General features: G+C 41.6%; 1 protein-coding gene across 1 annotated transcript in view; it reads left to right on the top strand.

The window, feature by feature from the left end:
• The window catches only part of LOC118096798 (pulmonary surfactant-associated protein C-like), a 31,440-nt gene extending 24,431 nt beyond the window's left edge, over window positions 1-7,009 (top strand). Inside the window, exon 6 of the mRNA XM_035138985.2 lies at window positions 5,788-7,009. Within this exon, the coding sequence (XP_034994876.1) occupies window positions 5,788-5,868 (81 nt within the window). The 3' untranslated portion in view covers window positions 5,869-7,009. The remainder of the gene's footprint in view (window positions 1-5,787) is intronic.
• Window positions 7,010-12,103: the final 5,094 nt, after the last annotated feature.

Genomic DNA, 12,103 nt, shown 5'->3' with positions numbered 1-12,103 from the left:
TAGATGCTACATTTGTATGTACAGAAAGAAAAAGTAGAAATACCAAAAAAAAAGATACAAAAATAAAACAAAATAAAATTTAGATTACCACTCACACAACAATTTTTCAAATGAAATTGGACTTGACACAAAGATATCAGATTTTTTTAAAAAAAGAATTATCATTAAATAATACAAAGACATTATAAATTGGAGAGGAACCTTAAAGATCTGAAGGTGAAATATCCAATTAAGATGGAAAAATGGTAAAATAACGGAAAAAGCTTTGAAATTCATCATAATAAGAAATACTCAGGCAAGACTACCTGACAAAATACAGTCACAAAACAATACCTGGTTATTGTTAGAATAATTTCATAGACATAATGGAAAAACTGATTTAATAAATGGAAGCAGATTATTTATAAGCTAAAGAGAAGCGCCAAAGAGAAATGAAATTACTGTTTGTATCTCCTCACTCCTCACTTTTTCTTTCTTTTTTTTTTTTTGTGCTGTGGAAGAAAAAAATTGGCAAAACACTCAATCATTGCTACATTAGAAAAGGGAGGGTTATATTAACATAGGGTAATGCTTCGGGGTGAAATGCAAATGAGAGATAAGTATCCATCCTGAGTACCTGCTAGGAAAGAAATGGAGCCTTTTGTTTGCATAGTCTGTCAACTGGTAGACAGCAATTTTCTATGAATTTCCAAGTGTGGAGGGGGCTTGTTTAGGTGGCGTCCCCCCCCCCCATTGGGAGATAATTTTGCATTAAGGTTCTGAAAGAATTTCTCTGCACACTGAATCTCAGTATCCTGCTGGAAAGGGAAAATTATTTCATGTGAAAATCAGTCAGGAAATGTTCCTAAAATGTACAGAGTTTTGCATGTTGAACTGGAATTGGCAGCTTCTAAACAGTTGATGGTTCTCAATGGTTCTTTATCTATTTATTTATTTTTACATAAAGAAATTTAAATTTAAGTTTCATGTGCAAAGCATAACCTTGAACCTCTTAATTAATACTTGAACTGTTGGCTGGAGTTTTGCAGTTAAAAAAAATAGCTGACAATATGGTGGAAAAAATAACACCAGACATTCATTTCCAATGCATGATATACCATCTCTACCTCTTTCTGAATGGCACCTCAAACTCTTCATGCCAAACTTTAAAAATCTATCTTTCCATCCTTCTCCACCAAAGAGTAATGCTTGACTGAATTCAGGCCATTTCACTATACCACCAGGGTTTAAACTCACTTTTCAGTGCTTACAAACACATTTTCTCTCCCTCCTTTTTCTAAGTTTGGAAAGGGTTGGAAGGGATCTTGAGTAATCTAGTCCCCCCCTTCTGAAATATGGGGATCTCAACACTATCACTGCCCTTAGGATACACATACATTTGAGTACAGACGCCTGACTGGGAAGGAAACACAGGCTATGCCCTATCACGGAAGCACATGTGTGTACTAAGGGAAAAATAAGGAAGGGGAAGATTAAAAGTACCAACGTTATATAGAAGCCTTTAGCAAACCTTAAGATTGGATAAACAGTTTAAGAGGGAATTTACTTCCTTACTAAAACCATTCTGTCCATTTGAATCAAGGTTAAAGTGACTCAGATAGACATTTGCTGGCTATGGAGCATTTCCCTAGAAGGAACACCATATTTCATAGTCACATGGTGAAATATTACATACAGAGCACATGGCTCCCTTGTGACACAGACCTTAAATATTGTGAGTTCACAAACAAACATTTTCAAGGTTACAATCTCCCTTTTCCCTTCCCGCTCCCCCTTTCTGTACAGAAAGGGGTAGGTATGCACATACACCCCTCTTTTACTCTCTAGAGAAAGATTGGGAAATGTTCAAGACTTTCATATGTGCTTAGACTTTAAACCTTAATAGAGAAAGTGATAAAAACTTATATAATCACTCCATAAAAACAACAATGACACTCTTGTTCCAACTCTGAAAACCAATAATCTTTCCTTGCCAGAAAGCAGAGCTGGGCTGAATTTCAACCCATCACCACATCAGACACATTGCCTTTCACATAGCTCTAAAATGGGGGTTAGAAGGGACCCTGAGGTCATTTAGTCTAACCCTCTAAGATACAGGATTCACAAGATTTGAATGAAAATACCAACTTTATACAGAACCCTTTAGCAGATGAGTTTTTTCCTTAAGAGACTGATATTAGGAGCCCAACAATAACCCTTCTGTCCAACACAATTGAAGTTAAAACTAGACTCAGATAGACAATTCCTGGCTATGGAAGCTCTACCTTTGACAAACAAATCACCTTTATTGGAATAGCTGTTCAATTTTCCTTTAGTCAATATTCATCTAGTCACTTGGAGAAAGACTCCCCTTTGGAGCCTCTCTCAATAACAAACATTTGCACACCTCATTCTCATATTTATAATGTTTAAGATTGATCGGTTCAACATTGTTTCTATACTAGAAATTTAAACAAGTTGGCAGTTTTAACTATGCACACTTAAGAAGGCAGTCTATGGATGTTGTAGCCAATTTAAACACACCCCATAACATTCTAAACCTTGAGTACATCTCTTATCCACTTATAGCTGGAGTTTATGAACATTTTCAAGTTTAAAATATTTTCAAAGCATTGAGCAAGCATTTTTAAACTTACAGCTCGTTATTTTCCTTCATCCTGCCCCCTCTTTTTACTTTTGGAGAGGAAACAATGGCCTTCTACAGCCTCTTTAAAACAAACCTTTACACACTACCTCCACTCTTTTAAATATTTGCCATGTTTTTGGGTTGATCAAGCCCTTACATAAGATTATTTAAGCAAGCTTGCCTTAATTTTTATATTATTTTAAACTATGCATGCTTTAAAAAAGGCAGTCTGTGGGTGTCATGGCCAAATTTTAAACACAAACCCCTAATTTCCTAAACCTGGATTATATCTCTCATTTACTTTAAGGGGAACAATGAACTATAGCAGACACAAGGATCAGACGCACATACACTTCACAGACAACACAGACAACATGTAACATGCAAACATATATAATTTTATACCATAACATACTTTGTAGGATTCCTCACAAAACTTTTCTCATTCAGAGTTCACCAGGGTTAATTTTAAAGCGGAGATTCACTGTATGTTAAAGGAACCTCCTGGTAGCCATTTCCCCTCATCTGGGTGGTCCATAGTAAAGCGGACCCAGTGTTTTTTTCTTACAAAGTTTTTGCAATTGGTTCCCTTCAAGCTTGTCCGCCCCGGGGATTTCGTGCCAATTTAAGAGAACGAATTGGAGTGGACTTTCATCCTCAAAGTCCTTACCGGAGCCAAGCCTCAGTTGTGCTTTGCCTCGGTTGGGAGTCTGGGAAAGGAATTCCTTAGAGTGGGTTGCACCCATTTTACTTAAGCCTTTTTATACTGCAGTTCTGGGTCCCCGACCCTGTTCCTGGACACTCTTAACCTCCTGAGTCTATGACTCACCCCCACGTCCTAGTGGTGTTCCTGCCTGCCGTTCGCGTGCACTAACTACTAGGCGGCCTGGTGCAGCTAAAACCCTATTGGAACCCTCCCACTGGTCATCAATTGCCTGAGGGTTCCACAGCAACTTCCCTGCCTCTTACACACTAAACTCAGTTCCTACTGAACGCTTGCCTATGCAATGCCAGGTCGGAACTGAGGAATAAAAGGTTGGAAAAGAACGGGTGCACTTGCGTTCCCTGGTCATGGGTCATACCCAACAATGGGTCGCCATGGCAGGGGGGCGTCTTCACCCGAAGATTAAGAGCAGAGGAATAGGAAACAGAGCTGGGATAGCCAGATTCCCAGATTGGTAGAAAAGCGACAGTTTGCTCAGACTTCTGCTCAGTTTGGCAGAAGGGAGCTGGGACAGTCTTTCTGAGCTCTGCGTTTAACGTAAAGACTGTTGCCCTGGACCTCAGTTCTACCTTGTAACTGTGCCTGGCAGCCTTGCTGCAACTAAGGTCCAAAGAGGAGAGTAGAAAAGGATAGTCCAAGTGGAGAAATAGATTTTTAGTTGCTGTGGTTCTTAGCTCACCCAAGGTGTCCCCTTTTAATACTCACGACCGATCCTTTCAGTCGAATCCCGTTGTCTCCAGCTTCCAACTGGTTCCTAAAAAAAAACAGCCTTGTCCCTTTAAACGTTGCTTCGTCCTGGGGGTCCCGCTTGGACTCTCAATTACTACCAAGTGCCTCGGGTCCTGAGGTTGGTTTACCCCCCTGCAAAAGAGGCAAGGGCGCGCTGGGCTCCCCTTCCTCAGTGAACCCGGAGCTCAAGGCAAAACTGGGTCCCCGAAGTGGTCGCCAAACTGTTGTAAAAATTTTGCAGAGCTACACGGCCCTAGAATTAAGTGGATCCTTGACCCAGGAAGAGTCCAGGTATCCTGGCAAGCAGACAAAGTTTAAGCGTCTCCTGCCCACCAAATAACAGAGACCAAACCAGGACGTGCGAAGCAAGGCACTTTTATTTTTGCTGTTGCAACAGGGTCCTTCCTCTCACACAGGAGAACAAGGAAGGAACCCCAAACAAAGACGTCTTGCCCTTAAAAAGAGATTTGAAATTGGTTTCAGCCCACCCCCCAGAAGCATCATCCATATGTCACAGAAGGGGTGTAGCCCAAGACCCCTCTCCCTAGATTCATCATAGGTACATCATGAAAGGGGAGGTCTGGTGGCAGTAATCTGAGCAGTCTGGACCCTGCCCCCTGCCCCCCAAAACCTAATCAACAAAATTGAGAGATATTTACATTTCCCTGTTTCCCAGCCAAGTTAATCACACCCTTTTGTCTGGCACTCAGGTATCAGGATGCCAGGGATTATCACTTTAATTCCTGAGACAATGAGAAGGTTCCCCCCACCCCACTTCTTCCTTGCAGAGGAACACCTGGTCAGAGAGAGAGAGTCAAAATGGTGTCAGTCAGGCCTGTTTTCCTGTGCTGCTTCAGACATGTTTCTGTACATTCATGTACATGTTTTATGAACCATTATTATATATATATAGATATGACCTCAAAATTCTTATAACAACAGGATAATGGGCAGGAAACTGATGCCCTCCAGGTATTCTGGAGTATAACTCCCATACACCTCAGCCAGTACAACCAACAATTGGAGATGATGGGAGTTGTTGTCCATAATATCTGAACTAGATGGAGAAATGGACTGATTGTTAAACGACTCAGGAAATTGTAGCTCAATGAAGGGAATAAGGGTCTCTCAGCACCCCAACCAACTACAGTTCCCATAAATCATTTGGGAAAGCCATGAGTGTTTAAGAAGAGAAGAAGAGTTTGGATTTGATATCCCGCTTTATCACTACCCGAAGAAGTCTCAACGCGGCTAACATTCTCCTTTCCCTTCCTCCCCCACAACAAACACTCTGTGAGGTGAGTGGGGCTGAGAGACTTCAGAGAAGTGTGACTAGCCCAAGGTCACCCAGCAGCTGCATGTGAAAGAGCGGAGACGCGAAGCAGGTTCCCCAGATTACGAGTCTACCGCTCTTAACCACTATACCACACTGGGTGGTATATTACTGCTTTAAATGTATGATACAGATAGGGCTGTGTACACAATCCACTCAAAGGATAAGAAGCATGCGTTCGTTGACTATATGCAACTTCAGTAGGCCACCAATCCAGAAGAAATTTCCCTTGACTGCCCTGGCTCCTCTTTGCCATGGCATTGTGTATCAAGTGCCACTTTAATCTTACATTTCATCTGCAGATGGCATTTGCCCTATTAATGGGAAATGGGAATCAACTCCTCACTCCAGTAAATTCTTCTTCTTCTTTTCCAGAACAACCACAAAGCACAAAGAAGTGGATTGCTGTGTGGAGGGCTTCTGATTCTTAAACTCTGCTTAATACTGTCCCTGTGACAAAGTGCTAATCTGACCATATATAGAATCATAGAATTGTAGAGGTGGAAGGGACCCCAAGGGTCATCTAGTCCAATCCCCTACAAAGCCGGAATCTCAACTAAAGCTTCCATGACAGATGGCCATCCAAGCTTTGCTTAAAAGCCTCCAAGTTCACCATCTTTTGAGGGAATCTGTTCCACTGTCAAACAGCTCTGCCAGAAAATTCTTCCTGATGTTTAGTCAGATTCTCCTTTCTTATAACGTGATGCCATTGGTTGAAATCTAAGTCTCTGGAGCAGGAAAAAACAAGCTTGCTCCCTCCTCCATGTGCTGCATCACACTCATGTTAAGCTCGTGGTCTACTAAGTCCCCTAGATCCTTTTCGCATATACTTCTAGCAAGCCAGGTGTCCCATCTTCTATTTGTGCAGCTGGTTATCCCCGCATAAGTACGGAACCTTACATTTGTCCCTATTGAGGACCCATTAATGAGTACTCTAGGTTGGGTCAGTCAACCAGATTCAAATCCACCTGACAGTAACCTCATCCAGCCCACATTTTACCCACGTTTTACCAGTTTCTCTGCAAGAATATCATGGAGGGCTTTGTCAAAAGCCTTACTGAAATCAAGATACAGTACACCAGGCATCTCCAAAGTTTGGCCCTCCAGATGTTTTGGACTACAATCCCCATCATCCCTGACCACTGGTCCTGTTAGCTAGGGATCATGGGAGTTGTAGGGCCGCAGTTTGGGGATGCTTGCAGTACACCATGTCCATGGCATTCCACACGAAAATGGGACTTTCTATCAGACTCCGCTTCTCAATTTATCTGCAGAACTCCATTGCCTTCATCACACTACAGTAAAGGGGTAATGATGGACTGCTTCTTCCTAGAGCCATTTAACACCACAAAGCACATTGCTTTTCATTAATTAGAAGTGGAATTAAAATGAAGTTCCACACAGCAGATTTAATATAGCACTATATTATCCAGTAATCATAGAATCATAGAGTTGGAAGAGAACACAAGGGCCATCCAGTCCAACCCCTGCTGAGCAGGAAACACAATCAAAGCATTCTTGACATATGCCTGTCAAGCCTCTGCTTAAAGACCTCCAAAGAAGGAGACTCCACCACACTCCTTGGTAGCAAATTCCACTGCCGAACAGCTCTTACTGTCAGGAAGTTCTTCCTAATGTTGAGGTGGAATCTTCTTTCTTGTAGTTTGAATCCATTGCTCCGTGTCCGCTTCTCTGGAGCAGCAGAAAACAATCTTTCTCCCTCCTCTATATGACATCCTTTTATACATTTGAACATGGCTATCATATCACCCCTTAACCTTCTCTTCTCCAGGCTAAACATACCCAGCTCCCTAAGCAGTTCCTCATACGGCATCATTTCCAGGCCTTTGACCATTTTGGTTGCCCTCTTCTGGACACGTTCCAGCTTGTCAGTATCCTTCTTGAACTGTGGTGCCCAGAACTGGACACAGTACTCCAGGTGAGGTCTGACCAGAGCAGAATACAGTGGTACTATTACTTCCCTTGATCTAGATGCTATATTCATCTTGTTTGCTTTGGCCCAGTTGTCTAATCCATTAAGGTCATTTTGAAGTGTGATCCTGTCCTCTGGGGTATTGGCCACCCCTCCCAATTTGGTGTCGTCTGCAAACTTGATCAGGATGCCCTTAAGCCCATCATCCAAGTCATTGATAAAGATGTTGAATAAGACTGGGCCCAAGACAGAACCCTGTGGCACCCCACTAGTCACTACTCTCCAGGATGAGGAGGAGCCATTGATGAGCATCCTTTGGGTTCGGTCAGTAAGCCAGTTATAAATCCACTGAATGGTAGCATTGTCTAGCCCGCATTTTACCAGCTTCTTTACAAGAATATTATGGGGCACCTTGTCAAAGGCCTTGCTGAAATCAAGATAGGCTACAGATAGGGCCAGTTCTTAAGACAAGTACTTCAAAATTCATGTGAACATCCTGTTTCAGTCCACAAACAAACAACACAAGTCTATGTTAATAAGTATGTGTTCTTCTACAAACTTCCTGTGTTAAGGGTATCCCTAAAATTTTCTCCTCTAATATTAGGGATGGTTGAATCTGTCAATTTCAGTTTCTTTCATCTTCTCAGTTTCCCAATCTTAAGTTCCAGTTCTCTACATTTCCACATCAATTTGTGTTTTTTAATAATTTTAATAATAATAATAATAATAATAACAATAATTAAATACTGATAATTAAATAATAATAATTAAAGGTCTCATAAAAATTTCAATGTGAATTTATCTTAATATACACATATTTATATGCAATTTTACCTACTATACACATTTTCACAAAGCAATTTCTCCTAAAATAATGCATTTTTGTACATGTTATTTTCACAGAAAAATGTGCGTTTTTAGGACCACTTTATTGAACTGAATGGCAAAATTCAAAGAAGTGCTAATTTCCCAAAATGGCTATCTTTCAGTTCTCAAGCTGTCTCAGATTGCTCCCTCTTCCCTTTGTCATATAATCCTGTTTATCACTGCTGGAGCCCTACTCTGGATGCCTCGGCCTTAGACGTTAGCTCATTGCCAGCCCAAATGACGTGGCTATCCTCCTCGTCCTGCCTCCGGTTTGAGTAGGATCAATATTTATTCCAAAAAAAGGGCTTATTGCACTTGTCAGGTATCAGTTCCTGAATTTATCTATCCCACACTAATGGTGCTAACTGAATCACGTCACTTCACCTTGCTATATATAACAGGGCCTGTCCTGGATTAGGCAGGAGAAAAGTGAGAATCAAGGCCTTTCGTGGGGGGGGGGGCATGTGTTTTGTTGGAACCACACATATTTTGCATGCAAAGAGTCCCAGGTTCAATGTCTAGCATCTTCTGGAAGGGCGGGAAAAGATTCTTTTCTGAGGCCCTGGTGAGCCACTGCCAGTCAGTGCTGACAATACTGAGCTAAATGGACCAATGGTCTGACTCAATATAAGGCAGCTTCCTGTGATGGTGCTGCAGCTTGGGGACACGCTCCTCAGAAAGTGCTCATATGATGCATTCATTGGTATCATCCAGGTTGTTGTGAAGTCTATTCTCCCAGGCTTTGATTTAGATTGTATGTAGATTTACTGCTTCCTAAAGTGGGATATAACAAAGTTCGGTCAATCAATCAATCAATCAATCAATGCTTCTGTGGTCCTTGAAGCTGACATTTCTATCTGTGGACTCTGTGCTTCCATCCCAAGTAGACAAACACCTTCCTTCAGTGTTCTAAGACAGTGTGGTGCTTTTATTGAGCCACAAGGTGCTGCTATGCAACAGTAGAATCATCATGAGAGGATAGAATACAAGCAAGAGTCTTCATAGAATGCAGAGGCCCATTTAGCTTTCAGAGGATGAAAGGGGGAAAAATGCACCCCGATTTCGGCTGCTGTTTGAAGTGCAGAAAGACACCGTGTGTGTGTGTGTGTGTGTGGCGAGTGCACATTTCTGCATCAAAATGATCTATTAACAGAGTCTGTATTTCTCAGTTCTGCAATCCTATATACTAATAGTGCACTAATGCTTCAAGTGTGGGTCTTTACACGGCCTAAACCGCACCATCCATCCACAAAAGGGAAGTATCAGGAGGCCTGGAGGAATCTCAGTACGTATCAGTATCAGTACCCCCCCCCAAAAAAAATATTTTAAAAAGGAGGTGAGGGTGAACCCAGTCTGATGAGGAGCAACTATATTCAGACTATATTTAGTGGGCATGGAATGCTGGCTAAGTGTTTGAGGGGTATAAAACTAGGGAACGGAGTATCCTGAAAAGGGCATGACTTGGCTGAAATCCTGAACTGGCACACAATCCATGCTGCCACATTTTGTTGCAGGTTACACTTGTTCTATTTCTATTCATGAAAATATCCTGTGTAATTTTTTTTTTCAAATGTCTGCCTACTGGTACTGTTAGCTAGGGATGATGGGAGTTGTAGTCCCAAAACATCTGAAGGGCCGAGTTTGCCTATGCCTGGTCTAATCCTAGCTGCCCTACTGAAGCAGGCAGTTAAATATAAGGAAATATAAGGAAAAAATGGAAAGATTGTGCTCTCTGCTACCACATTCTCTCGACTGCAGTATTATTTAATAAGTGTTGAGGAGAGATTCTCTGAGATATGGGGTGAATCTCTCTGAGGTTCATCCAACACACTGTTCTTGAGTGGCCAAGGGGAACCCACAAGGAAGACAGAGAACTCCCTTACAAGTTGGTACCATCTCTTCCTTTTTGGGGTTTTCATAAGAAACTGTGCATTCCAGCTTGCCTTTTTGAAAACTGAAGCTGAGTGCTGGAGTTCATGTCTTATAACTCTTCTGCTTTGCTGTTTGTTTTTCTCTTTGTCTGTTGTTATGTTATGTTTTGATTGATTCATTTGATAGTTCTGATTGGTCATCGACAAAGCTCTGTCCCTCCGAAATTACTTCATATCATAATACAGTAATGCACAAATAAATGTGGGTTAGCACAATAGCACGCATTCTAAAATAAATAAATAATCAAAGTCTGCTTGAATTTGCCTTCATATTAAGTAATTATTGACTATATTGTACAAAGGGCAACTAGTTTTCCCATAATTTATTCACTTTATTCACTTGATCTCGGGTAAGATTTCTTTGCCTTGTTTTAGTGATGTTATAGAAAAATGGGGGGGGGGTTGGCTTTTGCTGTCCAAGGGACTGAGTCCCCTAAGTCCACGATCGGTCAGAGATGAATGGATGGAGGCAGGATGCAGCAAAAGCAAGGCAGATCTTTATTTTTCTGTTGCAACAGAGTTCCCTCCCCTCCTTGAAAGGAGGTAAGAGAGACCAAGAACACAGTTCTAGTTACAGGTAGGTAGCCGTGTTGGTCTGGCGTAGTCGAAACAAAATAAAAAAAATTCCTTCCAGTAGCACCTTAGAGACCAACTAAGTTTGTCATTGGTATGAGCCTTCGTGTGCATGCAAACAAAAAAAGAAAATAACAGAACACTACTAGTAATCACATACAGCTCCCAAGATCTACAACCTCTCCATGACAATGACAGTTCTCTTTCTCAAGCTCTGGGAGGAAGACCTTTCATTGCCTACAGACAGCCACCCAATCTTAAACAACTCCACACCCACTATAATACAACCACCAGACATAACATGGACACTGGTACCAGAGCCTGCAATAAACCCAGATGCCAACTTTGCTGCCACATACATTCAGACAACACCATTCCTGCCCCAACAACATCAAACATACCATCTCAGGACTGTTTAATTGCTCATCTTCTAACATTGTGAATGCCATCAAATGCCAACAATGCCCTTCAGCTCTCTATATTGGACAAACAGGCCAAACCCTACACCAAAGGATAAATGGGACATAAATCTGACATCAGGAATCACAAGACAGAGAAACCAGTAGGAGAACACTTCAATCTCCCAGGACATCTATACAAGATCTCAAAGTACCTGTATATTAACAAAAGAATTTCAGACTGGAAAGAGAAGTTGCTGAACTGCAACTCATATACCAAACTTGGAACCATGGAGAGACCTGGCCTGAACAAAGACATTGGATTCTTATCTCATTATACATGATAAAAAATTCCCTTCAGTAGCACCTTAAAGACCATACTAAGTTTTTATTTTTGGTAATGAGCTTTCGTGTGCATGCACACTTCTTCAGATACACTTGAAACAGAAGAGTCAGACCCTTATGTAATAACAGAGGGTGGTGGGGGTGTGGGTGGGAATGGGTTGATGGGCTGATGGGAGTGGTAAACCTGTAGATGCTGTTAACGACTGCTGGTGACTGCAATTGGGTCATTCAGGTGCTACTGAAGGAATTTTTTTATTTTGCTTGACTCAAGCCAACATGGCTACCTACCTGTCATTATACATGATAAAGCTATATTTAGCTGTCTCACCCCTTGCTTTTTCCTGTAAGACAAATTGCAGTCGTTACAGTCAACAACGAGTTTCCACACCTATCAGTCAAACACCCATTCCCACCACCCTTCTGAGAATACCCCTCCCCACCCTCTCACTATATATAAGGGTCTGGAGACTTCTGTTTCAGTGTATCTGAAGAAGTGTGTATGCACAGGGAAAGCTCATACCAATGACAAACTTGGTTGTCTCTAAGGTGCTACTGGAAGGAATTTTTTTATTTTGTTTCAAGAACTCAGTGTGCAGGAACCTTTAAGGACTTATGACATTGCCCAACTCCATAGCCAAAGACCA

The sequence above is a fragment of the Zootoca vivipara genome, chromosome 15, assembly GCF_963506605.1.
Source record: "Zootoca vivipara chromosome 15, rZooViv1.1, whole genome shotgun sequence".
Taxonomy (NCBI): Eukaryota; Metazoa; Chordata; class Lepidosauria; order Squamata; family Lacertidae; genus Zootoca; species Zootoca vivipara.
Note: the sequence above shows the minus strand (reverse complement) of the source record. Positions and strands in the feature narration are given on the sequence as shown.